The sequence below is a fragment of the Cibotium barometz genome, chromosome 16 (genome assembly GCF_041138505.1).
Source record: "Cibotium barometz isolate CiBa-2024 chromosome 16, ASM4113850v1, whole genome shotgun sequence".
In the NCBI taxonomy this organism is placed as follows: Eukaryota; Viridiplantae; Streptophyta; class Polypodiopsida; order Cyatheales; family Cibotiaceae; genus Cibotium; species Cibotium barometz.
The window spans coordinates 59,091,884-59,112,933 of NC_141061.1; the positions used below are offsets into that span (position 1 = coordinate 59,091,884).

The window sequence follows — 21,050 nt, forward strand, 5'->3', positions numbered from 1 at the left end:
TAGGAGGCTAACCCACATTAGGCTTGTGAGCATGGGAGCATGGGAAAAAGCTCTAGTGGAACATGGGTTAGGACTAACCTTAAGGGTTAAGGTTAGGGTCAGGCATCCAAGGGTCACACATGGGAAATGGAGAGTCAAGAGTCACTTGAGGAGCCTCCTATATAATAGGGGCATGGGGCACACTCAAAGGAGGCTTGGAGGCCAAGGCTATGTTATCTTGGAGGCTTAGCCTATGGTCTCTTGATGTTATCTTGAGGCTAGGTTGTGTTATGCTCTCTTGTGTAGAGGATCATAACTACTCACCTACCATTTCACACTATAGCTACATGCTACTGGATTGGAGTTATACCTCTTGATGGTATGGGACATCAAGGTAAAGGTATGATGTATTTCATTATAATTCATGTGTGCATCCTTTGGGCCGGGTGGATGAGTTTATGCCTGATTTAGGGTTTATGCATAACAATTATCTAGAGAGATCTTAGGGTTTTAACACATGCTTTTTAGGGTGGATGAGTTTATGCCTGATTTAGGGTTTATGCATAACAATTATCTAGAGAGATCTTAGGGTTTTAACACATGCTTTTTTTGTCATGTGCTATTATGCAAGCGTAGCTGCCAGCCCCTCCTTCTCTTGCCTCTACCAGGCCCCTTCTCTCCTTTTGTTTTTGGTTGGTGTGTGCTGATGTGTTGGCACTGCTGTCGCAACCCCTTTTTCTTGCCTTGCTTTTGGCTACTACCGGGTGCCTTTGCTTGTGGCCCTTATGTGTGTGTATACGGGAAAGCCTACCTCTTGTCACGTGCTTGGCTTTTGCCATGCGACTTTCTGCCTCTCTTCTCAGGCCCTTTGTTTTAATAGAGAGGTCAAAATTCTCAACTTTTTTCCTAAGGTATTTATTCAAGGTCTTGATCTATACCGAGGACAATGAATTTCTCAATTTAGGGCAAAAGTAAGGTATATTTACTATTTGCTTAGGGTAATTTGACTACTTCTTCCCTTTTGTATTTCACTTTAAAAGTGTATTTTTAAGTGTTCTATCTTGATCTTTTCCTAGCTTTAAGAGATAATTCCAATTGATGAGTTATTTCCTTTTTCATAAAGGGGGATTTCTCTCTCTCTAAAGGTATTCCCTATATCAAAACATAACTTTTATCTTTATCTATACTCATTGATTCATTTGTCAATGATAAACTTTCTTTCTCCTCAATCATATAAAGTCAATTTGCTTCAAGGACTTGACCAATTATTTTCTATCACACCTCTACCTATTCCTATGTAGAGATTAAAAAAGGGGTGGCAATCTCTCTCTATAAAAAAGAGAACTCTAGGGTCATAATACTACTCTTCTATCATCGGGGTTATTAGAGCATATCTAGAGCAAAACATCGTAAAATTCTAAGATTTAATCATCACTTTCTCTCAAACTTTTAGGGTTCCTTATGGGGGTATAAATTGTGTAGGTTCCAATGTAAAAGGGTATACAAGAGTTTATATAATTTAGGCACATTTGAACTCACTTCAAAGCTTGGCTTATGCTCCTTTTTTATTCTCACCAACTCTTGATAGAATTTTAAGGCTAATTTTAAAACTTCTTTATCTGAAAATTTACTATTGCCAATCTAAGAAAAGGCCAAAGTTCTATATATGAAAAGAGAGAAATAGAGAATACATTTATGTGCACAATTAATTTAATAAGGTAACCTTCACATAGCCCATTAATCCTTAATTCCCATTATTGTATTCCAATTGTGGTCTAGAATAAAAATGGTTTATTATAAGGCTTCCCCTAAGGCCAGTCAAGAACGTTGCCAAACCACTTTGAATGCTTTTATCCTAAGGTTATACTCCAATAATTTTGTTATTAGGATATAACACAATTTTCTAAGGTCTTTCCACCCCCAATATTTAATTTAAAACCCTACCCCGAAGTTGACTATGCATACCTTATGGAGGGTTTATTTAATTAATTTAATAGACTCTACACATAAGGCACACCTCTAATGGATCTTTATGGGCCTTTATTTTCTATTTCATTTAACATAGAATTGAAAAAAGAAAAAGCGAAGTCTTTAAGCTTAAAAAGGACAATGTACCTTCACAAATTCAAAAATTTGAATAAAGGACTTGATAATCTACTCGAGAGATATGCCCAAGGCTTGATGTGAGTGTGCTTCAGAATTAAGAAAATCACCTCCAAGCTCTTCAAAAACCCACACCTCCTTCTAACATAGGTTTCAATGCCCTTAGACTCTGAAGGTTGGCTTAAATGACTGAGTTGATTAGCTTGGGTGGTACTACAAGCTATAAGAGTGTCATACAAGTACTGTAGGGTGAAAAGGGAATATTTTCAAAGCAAATGATGAGATTTTACTAGGCGTGGAGAAAAAATGAGGATGGGGGTCCCTTTATATAGGAGTTTACTTCTTTGCATACATGAGATTCACCTAATTTGGTATGTATGAGTTCTAGCCACCATGCACTTCACATCAACTTAGTTAACTCCAAAAGAAAAGCGCTAGACTAAGGTTTAGGAGTCCACCATACACCAAAACAACTTAAGTTGAGGGAGCTTGGCACCAAACACTCTCCAACCCACGGTTTACCCCCAAAAAAAAAACATTTACCAAAAACCATGTGTGCTCCAAAACCATTTACCACTCATCCCAATTCCACTTGTTTCATAAAACCATGGTTTTTTTCCCAAACCTTAGACTATTTAATTATTTTTTCCCCAACAGTACACACAGTTAGGCTAAATGCATTTAATTTATTTTCTCCAATGTGCTAATGATATATTCTCTTGGTCCTTAGTCATGGGTAAATCCCACATTCTTGATTTAAATATGGACTCTGATTTTTCCAATTCTCTTGGGATCTAAGTGCTTTCACACAAGGGTACACATACATATACACATACACACGTGTGTGTGTGTGTGTGTGTGTGTGTGCCCTTGTGTGAAAGCACTTAGATCCTAAGAGAAGGATACACACACAAGGGTATCCACACACGTGTGGGATCTAAGTGCTTTCACACAAGGATATACACACACACACACACATGTTTGTGTGCACATGTGCACGTGTACCTTTATAATTTCTCCAACCATGTGAACCTTGGTATTTATAATAAAATTCAAAGTTGCCACCTAAACTTTAATTCTTCAAGGAATTTCACTGATCTTTGAGCAATTTTCCCATGTGCACATTTCATTACACATTTTACCTTTCTTCAACAATACACAATTTTATTATTTTTGGGCTAAAATTCTTTTATTTAATAATTTCTTTTCACATGGATAGGAGGAATCTTACAATCGTTGTCATTTATTATGACAACATGAGCATTTGCCAGTAACATAGTGTATCATGCTAGGATGAAGCACATTGATGTGCATTATTATTTTGTGAGGGAGAAGGTTCTAGCGGGTGTTGTAAATTTGGTTTATGTTAGCACAAAGGATGAGGTGGCTGACATCTTCACAAAGTCATTGGGTGCTAAGAAACTTTACAGTGTGGAAGCTTACTTGTGTGTAGGGTATGGATTTGAGCTCAAGGGGGAGTGTTGAGATATCGAGATCAACTAGTGCAGATATGAATGACATGCTAGGATAACACCCATACTTATGCCACCTGCTAGCATGGTTGGTGAGATTATGGTGGTTGATATGGTGACAATGGTTTACATACATAATAGTTTACTGGGGTTATGGCGACATAGTTATAGCACTAGCTCATATAGTCGGGTTCACACTATAGATCTTGTATGTTTTAGTAGTAGAGTACTTTTCCTTATAAGTTTTAGTATGTACTCTTATCTTTTAGTTATGTACTCTTATAGTACGTACTTCTCCTTATAATATGTACTTTTCCTTGTATGTTTTAGTATGTACTCTTATCTTGATGTTATGGTTGTAGAGAAATAAGAAGAAAGAAGATAATTCAACCATCCATCTCTCTCTTTGTGTGTTTCTTGTCTACTCTTGTGTGTGTGTGTGAAGAAGTTTGCTTGCAACAAGGAACTCAAGCTCACCCACTCCCCCGCATTCTTCTCCAGCTACTAACGGATGCATATCCTCTCGCAAAATGTGCATCGACAACTGGTCTCACGGAAAAGATTGGGCTTGTAAAAGTAACCCCTTGAAACACACAAGATACACATAAGATGAAGCAATCTCCACCTAGGCTCCTCTGTATGAGAAAGGCTAGATTCAACTAGATATGATAGACCAGGACCTTGGTTTTGTGAGGTTGTGACTGCGAGGTTGTTCTCATCACACAAAACCCCTACAAGGCATCCAGATGTCGTTGTAACCCCTCTATAGATGTTGAGATCAAGATAATGTCATTAGCATATCATAGAAAGGGTACCATTGTCTGCGCTAGTCATGAAATTGCACCCCGAAATCTGTCCACAAAGAGTGTGATCTCATCAATAAACAAACAAAAGAGTGTGGGAGAGAGTGGGCTTCCTAATAGTACTATAGATATCTCCAGAGAGTCCCCTTGGTGCCCGTACTCTGTCAGTCATCACCACCTAAGTCACCACACCCCATGAGAGAGAGAGAGAGAGAGAGAGAGAGAGAGAGAGAGAGGATACCACAAATAAAGGGAACTAAAAAAGTTGACCTTTTTTACAATAAATTTCCACCAACAATGTGATGCCATTTGGATAGATGTGCTTGTAGGAATTGAAAAAATGTTTTAATGCTAGCCAAATAATCAATTGTACTTCATTAGAAATAAAGGAAACATGTAATGGGGGTGTGGGCCATGAGCAAATTAAAAAAGTCATGAAAAACTATAAACATTATTTAAATACAAGAGAATTTGAGTGAAGTGGCTGACGAATCTAATACTGGATAGATGTAATAAACTGTAGTTATTTTATTAATATTAAAGAGCTTTGATTGGCTCAGTGATAAGTCTTTATTCATAATTAAAAGGGTACATACTGACCATGGGCATACATGTACATATATATATATATATATATATATATATATATATATATATGCTTATGTAACGGAAAGGTCTAGGCTTGGAGCACAGAATTTGCCTTTGAGCTGTACTCCACATTCCTAAAACCTTAGAACCTTTTCTTTAGTTATTCAATCCATTGTTCAGTGGTTTCGTGTACATTCAGCCCGCTGCAGACATCAGAGTGGAGAGAGTATGCAGAGCGACGTCGTCTTAGCGTGGTAAATATTCTCACCTTTGATCTCCTGCAGCTCTTGCCTTAATGAAGGCCCAAACTCTTACTTCTTGATGCAAATCCAATCGTATTTGCTTACTCGCAGAGTTTATTTTTAAACAGGGTTTTGTGGGTATTTAGGGGGGAGCTTCGTTAGTGGAACTTAATTGGAATTGCCTACTAAGTGGGCGTATTTTCTGGGTATTAAGGGTTGTTCTGCGTTAACGGTGATGGTGTAGCTTCAGGTACTTGAACCCATAAGCAACATTTAAAGCAGGTTTTCTGTGGCGATGGAAGAGGTATATTTGCAGATGGTTCATGGGTGATTATGGGAGCTTTCGATCTTGGTTTATGGGAAGCTTTTGATCGTGGTTTACGAGTGATTAAGGGATTAGGATAGGTTTTTATGGTGGGTTACTTACCAACGGTTGTGGCCTTCAATCACACCCCTGAAGTTGGTGACTTTTGAAAGCTGATTCTGCTCTGTTTATGCTTTATCATGATTCAAGGGAGTCTTTTCTTGTTGTTTGTGGGGATTAGGGGAGCTGGAGAGGATGGCCAGCTTGGCCTCGGGGATCTCAAAGATAAAGCCGGGGTCTGTGAAGTTGAAGCATTGGAAGAGGAGAATGTGACGAGTGTGGTCGCGGGCAGCCGGAATTCATTGGCCATCTGTGAAGACGGGCGGGTAGTGTCACCCCTATTTTTGGATGATTCTAGTGACTGCATGGGCTTGCCTTTCTTTTTCCCACACACTCTGGAGTTTAGCCTCTCTCCCTGCCTGATGTTCATGGTAAAAAACAGCTTTTTACTTGGGGCTGGAATCAACGTGGAACCCTTGGCCATCCTCAAGAAAGTAAAATCGAATGTTCACCTAGTCAGGTTGAAGCCCTGGCACACATGAAAATTGTTCAGGTAAGTAGCTTATTGTTTTTCTTGAATGTTGGCTCTTCACTTCAGACGATCATCTCTTTGTTCATTACTTTGTCATTGGGTGGCTAGGCGGCTATTGGCGGTTGGCACTGTCTAGCTGTTGATACAGATGGATGTGCATATGCTTGGGGTAGGTGCATTTTACCCTCTCAAAATTTCTTTTAATGCATGCATACATACAAACATACTTATGTACATGCACACATACATACATGCATATACATAAGTACATACATCCTGATTGCTCCATGGCCCCGTGAAAGCACACTCTGATGTATTTACACCCTGTAATTATTGCAAGGGTGTTTGTATTTACAGGTGGAAATGAGTACGGACAGTGTGCTGAAGAGCCAGAGCAGAAGGGAGACAGCAAAGTGCTAAGGCGAGACATAGTCATTCCCCAACGCTGTGCACCACATTTGTGCGTTCGCCAGGTAAATGTGCACTGTTCTGTGGAAGAATTCATGGAGCACTGTGTCTGACCAGTGTGTTCATGACCAGGTGGCAGCAGGCGGCACTCATTCTGTGGTACTTACGGATGATGGACTTGTGTGGACCTGGGGGCAGCCTTGGCCTCCGGGTGATATGTGAGCATCAACTCATCAGACTGTGTTCGTGGGGACTTCATGAGGTTTTAGGAAGCTGTCACTTAACATGTTGCATGGTTTTTGGATGCAGTAAACAGATTTCTACCCCTGTGCGAGTCCAGGGGCTTGAAAACGTGCGGCTCATTGCAGTGGGTGCTTTCCACAATCTGGCTCTCTTGGAATGTGGTGAGGTTTGGGCATGGGGGAACAATGAATACGGTCAGTTAGGAACAGGAGATACACAGCCACGTGCTCTACCGGTTCCAGTCAAGGGCCTAGACGGCCTTGTCATGGTCTGTCTTCTTGGGTTGAATTAAAATAGTTTGTTTCATAGGTATAGAGAAAGTCTAAAAGTAATCCTTTGGGCTTTACAGGTAGACATTGCAGCTGGTGGTTGGCATTCAATGGCATTGACTCCTGATGGGGAGGTGAGAGGCTTACTTGTGTTATCTGGTACATGCACTGACATGGTTTTTTGCATGTTCTCTCTTGTTTTTTTTTGTGTGTGTGTGTAAAAATAAATTCATATGTATATACCCAAATACAAATACTTAAATATGGGTATGTATGTGCGTGTGTTTATATTTATATGTATATACATATACATATGTAAATGTACATGTATATACATATACATATGTAAATGTACATACATATACATATGTATATGTATATGTATATACATATGTATATGAATATGTATATCTATTTACATGTGTATTATAGCTCCAGGTTGTGACCTAACTTAGCTACCCAAAAGTGAGAGCATCCCATGGATCATAAAACTGCGGTCAGGAAAAACCACCCAGACCTCCACAATGTCAGGAGAGACTTCCTCAAAAAGCTACAAAGAAGACATGGATGGACTCTGGAGAGATCAATAAAAAAGATACTACCAAAGAAACGCTTCTGCACTTCAGTGACAACTTTTTAAAGCTATTGTATAACAAAAAGATTGCTTAAGCTCCAAATTGAGGCTAAGTAGAAAAAGCCAAAGAAAAAGTAAAAAAAGCCAAAGAGGAAGCTGCACCATCACCGTAAACGTAGAACAACCCTCAATATCCAGAACAACCCTTTAAATTTTGCTTATGGGTTTACGTACCTGAAGCTACACACCATCATCGTAAACGCAGAACAACCCTTAATGCTTTAAAGCTTACCAATTGCAAGTAGAGTCGATAACAACGGAAGTCTTCGTGATGGAAGTGTTTGGAGAGTTGAAATCTTCAATCTGTCACAATTCTTCACGACAAATGTCTTTAGGAGGATGAAGGGAACCCTGGGAAAGGTTCCCCTATGGTTCAACTTGAGAAAGGAATGTTGAAATTAGGGTTTTCAGTCAAAAGACAAGAAATTACAACAAATATAAGAGATGTTTTGCTGAATTTTAGGCATTGGGAGTGTGTAGGAGAGTGAACACCATCTGGAAACACTCTTGGAAGCTTGGAAAACACACTAGCAAGCTTAGATATGGAGTTGGGAAGGAGAACGTGCAGAAAATACATCCAAAGAGGCTCATGAAGGGGGGCGCCTACTTCAAGAGAGAGAGAGAGGGAAGAGAGAGATGATGAGATTTCCACCCTGGGTGTTAGGTAGAGAGAACAAGTGACTTGTGGTGCAAGCTGGGATGGACACATGGCTGGTTTCTCCCTTTGTACAAAGGGGATAAGGTTTGGGTGGTGGGCATCGAGTTTTGTCCACCTCGGGACATCAGTGTGTGTGAACACAGGACAGGTCATAATTTATAAGTGAGTTTTGGTCGCCCAAAACTTAAAACTTAATGAAGTGTGTACACGCTCACTTATAAATTAATGCTAATTCCTAAGGCTAGGTTTTGACCAATACTTACCACGTGTCATATGCCACATGGCCATGTGAGCAGACAGTTTCACACGCACAGTTCACGGGCTACGTCCTCTTACCTTGAGCTACACATTGGGCAGGCAAGTACGAAAACAACATGCAAATTCAATTGTAGGCAAGCACATAAAGATGCTATGTAATGTAGCATTGGTATGGACAATCCTTGTTCATATTTGCTGTACTAATTCTTTCTATTTGCTACTTCCCTTAGTGCTAGGCTTCATTATAGCTGAGTTTGCCTTGCATCTCTTGATAGAAACTCAGTACGAAGAGCTTTGTGTGAATATATGCTCTTTTGTGTGTGTGTGTGTGTGTGTGTGTGTGTGTGTGTGTGTGAGAGCATATCTTGATACAGAGTTCTACACCCACTATTGGGCACTGATGACGTTAGTGGGGATGTCGTAGTATCTAGTCCATACTATGCATAATGGAGTTGATAGTTATATAGTCTTGTGGGTTGACTACCATGAGTATATAACATGCACGTTCCTAAAAGGTGAATTTGGGTATGTTCCTAGATTCATCTAGGTATATAATTCAGTTGTATTAGTGGACATGCAGATTTCACATTGTGAAGTTTTCGTCCGAGTTGCGACTAGTTGATATTGTGCTTATTCTTTCTATCTTTAGCGGTGCATTTGCCCTATCAACTACTTATTTGCTGGACTAATTCTTTCTATTTGCTACTTCCCTTAGTGCTAGGCTTCATTATGGCTAAGTTTGCCCTGCATCTCTGGAGGTTTGACAGAAAGTACGAAGAGCTTTGTGTGAATATATGCTCTTATGTGTGTGTGTGTGTGTGTGGAGTGCGTGTGTGAGAGCATATCTTGATATAGAGTTCTACACCCACTATTGGGCACTAATGACGTTAGTGGGGATGTCGTAGTATCTAGTCCATACTATGCATAATGGAGTTGATAGTTATATAGTCTTGTGGGTTGACTACCATGAGTATATAACATGCACGTTCCTAAAAGGTGAATTTGGGCATGTTCTTGGATTTATCTAGGTATATATATATATATATATATATATATATATATATATATATATATATATATATATATATATATATATATATATATATATATATATATATATATATACCAAAATAGACGTGTTCCAAGCAAGTACACGAGATACCAGACCAAATGAAACGCTAATCCTCCAGGCATTTCCAGGCATATCACAAGTCCCAGCGGAAAGCATTTCCAGGCATATCACAAGTCCCAGCGGAAAGCCAAGTCCATAGTATCACATGAGTGGCATCAATCCCCGCCATATGCAACTGCCATGGATGCCAGTCCAATGCACATACGTAATGAGTAAGCACGGGTGGACTAATTGGGTGACCAAATTGTGATAGGCTGTCTGCATGCATGGAATGAGCATGCAGAACTTACGGAATCTGTCCACAATAGTTATACACTGTGTTTCTGGATCCAACTGAGACGGGAAGAGGACCTATGAAGTCCATACTGATGTTGTGAAAAGGTTCCTCTGGAGTAGGCAAAGGTTGAAGTAACCCTACGTGTTTCGTATGTGGAACTTTCACCTTTTGACATATCTGACATGCTTGGATGTGCTGGTAGACATCCTGTCGCATTTTGGGCCAATAGAATGACCTCTCTAACTTCTGCGGGTACATTGATACCCACCCCTATGACCTTCGACAAGAGAATCATGGGCATCATGAAGAAGGACTTGGTACTTTTCTTTTAGTACACAGAGACAGTTCTTGAAAAACAACCAACCATCCTGTATATTGTAGTGGCCTGGTTTTGAACTGAGGGCCAACTGATAGTGAGTCCCGAATTCTTCCGAATTTGGATACTATGCCTTTGTGCTGTCCAAGTCTTTGCCTTGAATTTCGAGCATAGTGGACTCTTGCAATGTTTGAATCACGCCTTTTCGACTTAGAGCATTGGCAACGGGGTTGTTCTTACCAGGGACATATTCAATCATTCCTTCAAATTGTTGCAACAATTGACTCCATCTGGACTGCCTGTCACTCCATTGGGCACTGGGCATGGTTTGCAACTATTTAAGTGCCTAGTGATATGTCTTAACTGTGAAAAAGGAATCGCTTCCAATGTTTAAGCGCGGTCATCGCCCCCAAAAGCTCTTTGTCATATACTGTATAATTCTTTTTGCCGTTATTCAACTTGCGGCTATAATAAGCTACTGGCCTACAATCTTGCTATAAAATAGCTTCAATGGCTAGGTTACTGGCATCGGTAGTCACCTCAAAAGGATCATCTCATGATGCCAACTTTAAGACTAGTGACTCAGAGGCAACTTTCTGTCACTAGCCTGGACATTTCTTAGTATGAAAGGGGTCTGGTGGACTCCAGGATGTCTAAATATTTGGAAAGTACAAGCTTTGGGAATGGGGGATTATCCTGGAATACAAAGGACCGCACTCCTAAAATTTAGGAGAGTTGCTATTTTTGGCCCCAACTCCGATGGAAATTCTGTTCGTGTCATTACATCTCGAATTGAGTAGATACCAAGAATTGGCAAAGTGCCTATGATAGAATGTCTACCAATTGGGATATTTTTAGAGATAAAGTTTATGGAAGGACCCATCTTTTAGATTGGGACATGTGGCAAGAATGTGGACCAAAGTGAGACAAGTGGCTTGACACTTGTTAGAAAGTGGATCAATTTGAGACAAGTGGCCTCACACTTGTCACTTCAGCTATTGTGTGGCTCACCACTTGTCATTGTAGCCTTCTCTTGCCATTTTAGCTCATGGGAGGTCCAAATCTATAAATTGGAGCCCTCTCTCTTCATTAAGAGAGGCTCTCTTGCTGCATACTAGCCTCTACCACCGTTACAGGCTACCCTAATGATGGCTACTCTCTCTTCATTAAGAGAGGCTCTCTTGCTGCATACTAGCCTCTACCACCGTTACAGGCTGCCCATGAAGAATACCGGTTGTTGGGGATTGTTTTGGAGGCTTCCATTGTGAAGGCAAGGGTATTTAATCATTTATTATGATTTTCGGTCCAAATCTATAAATTGGAGCCCTCTCTCTTCATTAAGAGAGGCTCTCTTGCTGCATACTAGCCTCTACCACCGTTATAGGGTACCCTAATGATGGCTACTCTCTTTCTCTCTCTCTTGAAGGCTGCCCATGAAGAATACCGGTTGTTGGGGATTGTTTTGGAGGCTTCCATTGTGAAGGCAAGGGTATTTAATCATTTATTATGATTTTCGGTCGTTGTACTTGTTGCACCAGCCATTGTACATGTACCAGCATTTGTACTTGCTATACTTGATGTACTAGTCACTGTACTTGTTGTACCAACCATTGTGTCGGCTATACCAGCCATTGTATCGGTTGTACCAGCCATTGTACTTGTTGTACCGGCTGAATGGAGAGTTGTACTTGCTGTACCAGCTCTATCGCATGAAGACCCGTGGTTTTTGGGGAAGAATCAGTACCGACACGGAGGTATATGGATTATATTGTTGGTTCGGCATTGCCACAGCTTGTGTTCCGGCTTGGTAGCCTCGTGTTGGGCTGTGTTATGGCATTTATATATGGATAATCCGGCATCTTCCGTGGGGAGAGAAAGGCCCTTAAAGCTTGTACATGATATTATTCTCCTTGGGTAATAAAATACTCCAAGGGGGGGGTCGGCCCATTCCGGCCTCTATGCGGTGTAACATGTGCAAGCTCCATTTTCAGCATTTGTGGATGTTTGTCCAGCTTATATGTTTTATGCAAAGTGATGATGGATATGTTAAGGTTGTGGCCATGTTTAAATGTTTTAATATGCATTGATGGTATCAACAAGTGTGTCAAAGGCCCTAGTCTCCCGGGCACTCGCGAGTTTCACTTTTTGCATTGCCTAGAATGCCTAACGGACACTTCCTGACGACGAGTCTTCACACCCTTGAGCAAGTCGATGAGAGGTGCTGCAAGGTCAGAAAACTTGTCCATGTGTATGTTGTAGGCTTGATAAAGACCCACAAATGAGCGGATTTCTTGGGCTGTCTTGGGAATATCCCAACGGAGAATGGCCTAAACCTTTCAAGATCGAGACTAATACCTAATGACTAATGATGTATCCTAGGTAATGGATATCCAGTACTCTCACTCTTCTTGGCATTGATAAATAACTCATTGACTTGCAAGAGTTGGAAAACTTTTGCCACATCTCGCTCGTGCTGCTCTATAGTCCCTGAGAAGTTAAGGATGTCACCTAGAAAGATGAAGACGCATTTGCCAATGAGATTTTGAAAAACCCGAGACATCATCTTGTTGAATGTTGATGGTGCATTGGTGAGTCCAAAGGGCATCACCACAAATTCGTAGTGGCTGCGCTTGGTCCTGAAGGTGGTTTTTGGAATGTCGGTCTCAAAGATCCAAACCTGGTGGTGGCCACTCTTAAGATCTATCTCAGAGAAAATTTTAGCACCCTTGAGTCGATATAGAATGTACTCTATTCTGAGCATGGGGAATCTATTCTTAACTATTAGCTTATCTAACACCATGTAATCCACACCATAAGCGTGCGGGCTTATCCTTCTTTTGGACAAACAAAATGGGAGCGGAAAATTGGGAGGAGGAAGGTTGGATAAATCCAGACCGGAGTAGCTAGGATAACTATTGCTCCAACTCGCTCTCCAATGCCTTAGAAAGGCGGTAGGGAAACTTGCTGGGAAGCTTTGAACCAGGAACCAACTCTATGCGATGGTCCTCAGGTCTAGCAGATGGGAGGTGGGGTGGGAGATCGTCTCGTAGCATGATGTTGTTGTATTGAGACAAAAGACCAGCCATCCTCTGCTCCACTACGGATGCTGTCTGAACTGCATTAGATTGAGAGTGGACATAAATCAACGCACACTTTGCTTCTTTTCTTATGGCTCGTATGTGAGAAATGAGTGGTATCCCATTAATGCTCTGATCCCCGCAAATCATGATGGGCTCAAGAAAACCTTCAACAATAGTGAAAGTGTCCCACCTCCAATCAAGAATGAGTGCATACTGTCTGAACCACTGTATCCCGAGGATTATGTCACACCCTATGAGAGAGGAAACAATGAAATCTCGCTTGAATGTTGCCTTCTGAATCTGAAACTCAAACTGCTGAGCTTTTTGAGAGATGTGTATATGTAGACCAGGTGTAAACCCGTCCATATCTAGATGATAAGGAACCAAGGTACAGCTCATTTGTTTTGCCAATTGCGAAGAGATGGCATCCCCAGAACAGAACATGTGTGCTTAAGATCCTCCGGCGTCTTGGTGCATACAAACAGCCTCAAGCACACCGTGCTTCAATCCAAGGTAGCATAGAAGATCCTTTCATCTTCAGCCAGCATATGTGCATATCCTCCTTAGTTTTGACTTGCATAAGTGGGTTCATAGAGTCTTCTACAATGCTATTGGTTTAGCATATGGTTCAGCCTGTGTTCAATCTTCCTCGTCCTTGTGTTGAGCATCATTCATTATCATTGGACAAAGTTCTCCAAAGAAATACAAGCAAATACTCTTGCTTGGAGGAGGGGCCCTTCAGTGGGTAATAGGGACGCAATCTGGTGTCGACTCTCATCTTCTCTCTCCTTATTGTTCTCTCTTAAAGTAAAGTGGATTGCATAAACTCACATGTTTAAAGAAGGCTTTGTTGCATGTTACGACGATCAACCTATTGCATGCTACATTGGTATCAGAGTTGCGAATTGTGACCCAACTTAGCTATACCCAAAAGTAAGAGCATTTCGTGGATGGTAAAACTACGGTCAAGAAAAACCACCCAAGCCTCCACACTGTCAGGAGAGACTTCTTCAGAAAGCTACAAAGAAGACATGGAAGGAGAAATCAACAAAAAAGACACCACCATAGAAATGCTTGTGCAATTCAGTGAAGATTTCGTCAAAGCAATATTGGAACAAAACAGATTGCTCATGCAACAAATTGAGGCTAAGCCAAAGAAAAAAAGCTAAAGAGGAGGGTGAAAAAGCCAAGGAAGCAGTTGAAGAGCCAAAAGAACTTTTAGAATTGGAAAGATTATTCCTCATCATGGAGCAACAAAGACAAAAAGAAGAAGTCGAAAAGGCTGAAGAACGAAGGGACAAAGAAGCCTGATATGATGATGAACGAAGGGAGTAAACCAAGCGGCCGAGAACACCAACAAAGGCTTGAACGAGACCATAGTCACAAGAAACGTTTTGAGGTTTTTTTCGTTTCGAGGTTTTCAGGGTTTTGTTTTGAAAGGTTTTGTCCCTCGGCTAAGAAACCGCGAGGTTTCGAAAAATCAATAATTTCATAAAGTATAAATACTTAAAGAATTTATAGTAGCCATCTAAAAACATAGTGTAATGATGAAAAAATGGTCTCTTCTCACACATCTCGGGGAACCATTCTTATTTTGGTGAGGCATAATGGCAATTTTGCTTGATTAGATGTCACAAGTGGTTCAATCAAGTACTCTTAAGAAATTGAAGAAGAGAAGGTTAAAATTGGGAAAGATTTAAGACATTGAAGGATGGTGTATGAAGAAAAAGGAAAAGAAGAGAGGAGAAGAAGAGAAAAGGAGAAGAAGAGCAAGGGAGAAGAAGAGGAGAGAAGAAGAGAGAGGAAGATGAAGAGGAGAGAAGAAGAGAATAAAGGAAGAGGAGTAGAGGTGAAAGAAGTAGCAGAAGATGGAAAAGGGAAGGAGGGAGGCAAGAGAAGAAGAGGGAAGGAAGGTGATGAGGAGGATATGGAAGAAAAATAAAAGTAAAAATATCCCCAAAAAAATTGGGGGGGAGGGAACTAAACCTGAAATTTGGGAGAAACCGTTGTACTGGAGAGGTTTCGAGGTTTTAAAAAACCGTTTCGAGGTTTCGAAAGCTAGAAACAGGTTTTTTTGTTACTATGAACGAGACTCTATGCAACTCCAAAACCAACAGGATTTCTATGCAAGCAAAAATGCTATCAATTCTCCCACCGTGCCGCAACATGGTCCAAGTTCCTCCACCGCCTCAACCACTACCATCATACGAGCTCAACCAAATTTCAGTAAGTATGATGGTAAGTGTGGTCATGCTCCAGTTATGCAATTTATTCATTAATTTGTGGCATACTTCCCTTTGGCTAAGCTTTTAGATCCTCAAGACAGAGTCTGCTTGTTGGTAGCACCTCACACCTTTGACAAAGCAGTTATCGGGTGGCAACATTGCTCCAGTCTACATGTAGACCGGATCACAAGCGCTTCTCATTATGTATGGGACACTTTCGTGCTCGAGCTAAAAAAACGGTTCTTCCTCCCCAATACATGATCAACCTTAAGGATGAGTTCTACAGACTCTCCCCAAATGGATCTCCAGTACTAACATACTCTAACAGAGTTATCTCGTCAGTGCAACAATTAGGAATATCCGAGGAGGATAAATTGAAATGGTTCATTAGTGGGTTGGATACTAACATTAGGGGGGGAACCGATGTTTCTTCTGCCACATAGTGGGGCATGGTAAGAAAGATTGTACCAAGTGGCAAGTTGCACAAGCCTCCAAGACCTCTGCCTCCGTAGTACCCACACTGCTGTAGCTACATCCTCACCTCCCACATTGGCCACTAATGTCATCCAACTCACCCACCTTAAACTCAGTACCAACTATGGTATGTTGGGGTAAAGGCATAATGCCCACCCTTATAGTGTGTACAAGCCCATAAGTTATAGTACATAGTACACTTAGTACTTTTAATGTACTAAGTGCACTATGTGTACTAGTGCAATATACATGTGTGATAGGGGAGTCACACACTCATCTTCATGAGTTGACTTATCCCCACAACTCTCTCTCTCTCTCTCTCTCCCTTGTTCTTCTCTGTGTATGTCTCCCACATGAATTACTCTAACCCTAATTCTCCCATTCAACTGGTATCAGAGCTAGCAGCAAGTGCCACTGGTTTCATCTCTGTAGCCTTCGCTTCACACACCTTCAGTGCAGGGCAGCAAAATTGACGGCTCTATATGCTGTATTTGTAGGCTCCCATTACAAGCTGAAGCAGGTTGATTAAGTTGACGTGGCAGAGCTACGTGTAGCATTAGCCACAAGGCAGCAGTCGCGAGAGGTGGCAGCTCGGGCACGTAGAAGGGCAGGCGTAGGTGGAGAAGAAGGCGAAGTGGCAGTCCTTGCGGTGGGTGGCTTCGCTTGTTTACAGAATCGGCGCAGGCAGCCCAGCAGGCAGTAGCCAGGCGCCTACAGCAGCCAGGCGAGTGTGGTAGCGGGACACCCAAGAGCACGCACGTTCTTTGAATGTGTAGCGAAAACACGTGTAGCTCTACACGGCGAAGGCAGCATGGCGAAAGCGTTCTCTTTTTTTTAAAGGCGTCGACTTTCCAGCTGCATGTTCTCTGGAGTATTCTGATTCAGAGGCGTTTATTGTATCTTAATGGGGAAAAACAGGCATTTCCCAGCTTGCTGGGGTTTTCCTGGCAGTGTTGCATAAGACTTCTCGGAAGAAGACAAGCACCTGGATCAAAATTGCCTACCTGCACATCAGCAAATACGAAGCCCTCCTCCCTTTCCTGCAACAAAAAAATCAGAAAATAACCTGAGGTATTTGCTTCAATCTTTTGGAATTTGCATGTCCAATTTGCAATTGAGCAGGTACAATCATCAATTGAGCAGGTCAGGTGCCGAATTGCTCAATTTTTGAGCAAAATTGGCAAAATTGGGTGACATTGGTTACAATCAGGATCAATTTGCAGGAAATTGGATGTCGAAATTTGGGGCTTTTGATGTAATTGTGCAATTAAGCACTCATACATGCTGTATGATGTGAGAAATCGCACATTTGGGCAAAATTGCAGTGCAAATCAAGGGGCTTTTGTGCCGATCGTATTGATTTGCAAAATTTGCAGCAAATTGCAGTGCAAATCAAGGGGCTTTTGTGCCGATTGGATTGATTTGCATGCAGGTAATCGCATTTGATGCTGTGGACAATGTGTTGATGCCTGACAAGCACTCAATGTGCCTGTAAATCAAGGGGCTTTCATGTATTTGATGTATATGTGTCTGGGGGAAGCATCGTGAACACTCTGGATGCCTTTATGTGCATCAATGTACCATATATGATCAGCAATTGATCTTAAATCAAGGGGCTTTTCAAGATTTTATGCTTGTTGAGCTTGGCAAAGCAGCAGGCAAGACTTTTATGCCTTAAATCCTCAGAAATCAGCTTGCAGTCAAGGGGCTTTTGCCCAATTTCTGTTCGGAACTGTTGTATGCAGTGTTTGGGACTGTAAAAGTCTGATTTTCACTCATTTGGACAGCCAGGAGAGCATTTTTTGCTACTGTACCTGCTGGTACAGATTTGGCACAGCTTTGTGCAAGTTTTGGCATGGCTGTACACTGATTTGAGTGAGGAAAAGGTTCAATTTCAGCTGCTGTACTTGCCGGTACAGGTTTGGTACATCATTGGTGAGCACTTGGTACTGCTGTACAGTACTTTGGAAGGGCAACAGAGCACATTTAAGGTGCTGTCCAAAATCTGCAGCAACCAGATTTTGGTGATTTCATCACAAACAGTGGGAGAAAAGTTGCATTCTTGCTTCCGCAGTGGGAGATAAAGCTTGGGAGAACAACTGTGAGCACTTTGTGTGCTTTTGGTGCAGTGTTTGCACATTTTGCAGGGAGTCAGGCATTGACAGGTTGCATATTGCTATGGCAACCACAGGTGAGAGCTCTTCATTGCTTCACATCAAGAAGCTTGAAGGCTCACATAACTATGATATTTGGCAAACCCAGTGCTATAATGTGTTGCTCCAGAAAAAGCAGCACAAGCCTATCAAAGAAAGGGGTGTAATGCCCGCTTCTCTTACTGCTGAAGAGTGGGAAGATATGGATGAGCTGGCAAGATCTACTATCATGTTGTCTGTGTCAGACTCATTACTTTTCAGCATTCGTGAAGAGAAGACAGCTTGGGGAATGTGGCAGAGATTGCAGGACTTGTATGCCCAACAAAGTGCCTCAAGCAAAGTGTATTGGTTGAAGAAACTCATAGGTCTTCAGATGAAGGAAGGGGCGTCTATGACAGCCCATCTAAATGAGTTTAATGGTATTGTCAGCCAGGTCATTAATCAAAAGTTGGCAATGGATGATGAGTTCAAAGCCACTTTTCTGTTATGCACTTTGCCAGAGAGTTGGGACACATTCAGGACAGCCACTAGCAATTCGCATGCTATGCTGTCATATGCAGATGTTGAGGGTGCTCTTCTTCAAGAAGAGATGAACAAGAAAAACAACTCTGTTGGAAAGTCTAATGCAATGAATGCACGTGGGAGATCCCAGCAAAGGGGAAAAAGCCAAGAAAGGGGAAGGAGCAAGTCTCGCTCCAAAAAGGATTTGGAATGCCATTATTGTGGCAAGAAGGGACACATTAAAAAGCAATGCTACAAATGGAAAAATGATCAAAAGAAAAAGGGAAAAGGCAAAGACAAAGAGAAAGATGAAGCCAAAGATGTAAAGCCAAAGGGCAAAAGTGGAGTCAAGATTGAAGAAATCAATGTGTCACATGCAGGTGGCAGTGAGGATGAGGTCCTATTTACGTCTTCACTTGATGCCCATTCACTTCTTACAGGTGGTCATGGTATGCACTCATGGATCATTGATTCAGGTGCCTCCTTTGTCACAGGTTGCAGAGACTTGTTTGTCAGGTATACTGCTGGCAATGAAGGAGTGGTTTATTTGGGTGATAACCATGCATGCAAGATTCTTGGCAGAGGTGATGTGAGGCTTGTGTTTTCAGATGGCTCACAGCTTATGCTCCATGATGTCAGGCATGTGCCTGAGATCAAGAAGAACCTGCTTTCTACTGGACAGCTTGATGATGCTGATTATGTTACCACATTTGGTTGTGGAAAGTGGAAGATTAGTAAGGGCTCACTGGTTGTTGCCAGAGGCTCTAAGGTGGACACTCTTTATTTCATGCATGCAGGTGTTTGTCACCATGCTAATGTAAATGCAACCGAGCTGCCGGAAATCTCTATGTGGCATAGCCGGTTGGGACACATGAGTGTCAAAGGAATGGAGCAATTGTCTCGTTTGGGTTACTTGCCTTCTCGAAAGTTTTCAAGTTTTCAGTTTTGTGAGCATTGTATATATGGTAGGCAACTACAGTGCCCCCACAAGAAAGCTCTTGGACAGAAAGATGCTCAGTTAGAGCTTGTGCATACAGATGTATGTGAGATGCCTCAGCTTTCTTTGGGAGGGGCAAAATACTTTGTGTCTTTTATTGATGATGCCACACGCAAGGTGTGGGTTTATCCTCTTCGTTTGAAGAGTGATACATTCTCAGTGTTTCAGAAGTTTGTTGCTCATGTTGAGAATCAAACTGGTAAAACACTGAAGGCTTTGCGTTCCGACAATGGGGGAGAGTATATGTCCAAACAGTTTCAGGACTTTTGTGATGCTAAAGGCATCAAGAGGGAGCTCTCTACTCATGTTCCTCCACAAAACAGGACAGCAGAGAGGATGAACAGGACCATTCAGGAGAAGGTCCGTTCTATGTTGTCACATGCTGCATTACCTCATGGTTTTTGGGCTGAAGCTGTTATGACAGCCGTTCATCTAATAAACAGGTCACCTAACACGAGGCTTGGTGGGAAAGTGCCAGAAGAAGTATGGACAGGGAAGCCTCCGTCATACAAGCACTTGAGAGTGTTTGGTTGCGTTGCGTACGTGCACATACGCAGGGAAATGCGCACCAAACTTGATCCTAAGTCTCACAAATGCATATTCCTAGGATATGGTGATTGAGGTGAAATGGGGTATAGACTTTGGGATCCCGTGAATAGAAAGATTATACGCAGCAATGATGTCATTTTTGATGAAACATGCATGTATAAGGAGCCTGCAAGGCAACAGGAGCCTGGCAGAGTCATCTTTGATGATGATGGACATCATGGACAACAACCAAGGGCTGTAAATCAGCCATTACAGCAGCAAAACCAGCCCTTAAATGGTGCTGAAAATGGTCCAAATGGACAGCTAGAGATGGCAGAAGATATCCCTATGGATATGCCACAGTTAGAGGAGATACCAGGCATGATTTTTCAGCCTTATGGCATGGAACAGGAGCCACCAATGGGTGATATGCAGGCTGGACAGCAACCTGCAAATGATGGTCATTGGGTACGGAGGTCCACAAGACCCTCCAGAGCCCCTGACAGGTTTGTTCCAGGGGTTGACTACTTGATGCTCACTGACTGTGGGGAGCCCTCATGTTATAAGGAGGCTTTACAGAGGACAGACAAGGCTCTTTGGGAGCGTGCCATGAAGTCAGAGATGGATTCTCTGCACAAAAATGGAACATGGAAGTTGGTGCATTTACCTGCAGGCAAGAAGGTTTTGCCATGCAAGTGGGTTTACAGGCTCAAAGTTGCACCAGATGCAAAGCCAAGATACAAAGCCAGGTTAGTGGCTAAGGGCTTCAAGCAGGAATATGGTGTGGACTTTGATGAGATCTTCTCTCCAGTGG

General features: G+C 41.8%; 1 protein-coding gene across 1 annotated transcript in view; it reads left to right on the plus strand.

Annotated features, from left to right (window-relative positions):
• The first annotated feature begins 5,028 nt into the window (after positions 1–5,028).
• LOC147630797 (ultraviolet-B receptor UVR8-like) overlaps positions 5,029–21,050 on the plus strand; it is a 38,896-nt gene continuing 22,874 nt past the window's right edge. Inside the window, exons 1-8 of the mRNA XM_086810783.1 lie at positions 5,029–5,199; positions 5,733–5,877; positions 5,994–6,104; positions 6,192–6,252; positions 6,441–6,556; positions 6,624–6,709; positions 6,801–7,002; positions 7,084–7,137. Of these exons, the coding sequence (XP_086666909.1) occupies positions 5,174–5,199; positions 5,733–5,877; positions 5,994–6,104; positions 6,192–6,252; positions 6,441–6,556; positions 6,624–6,709; positions 6,801–7,002; positions 7,084–7,137 (801 nt within the window). The 5' untranslated portion in view covers positions 5,029–5,173. The remainder of the gene's footprint in view (positions 5,200–5,732; positions 5,878–5,993; positions 6,105–6,191; positions 6,253–6,440; positions 6,557–6,623; positions 6,710–6,800; positions 7,003–7,083; positions 7,138–21,050) is intronic.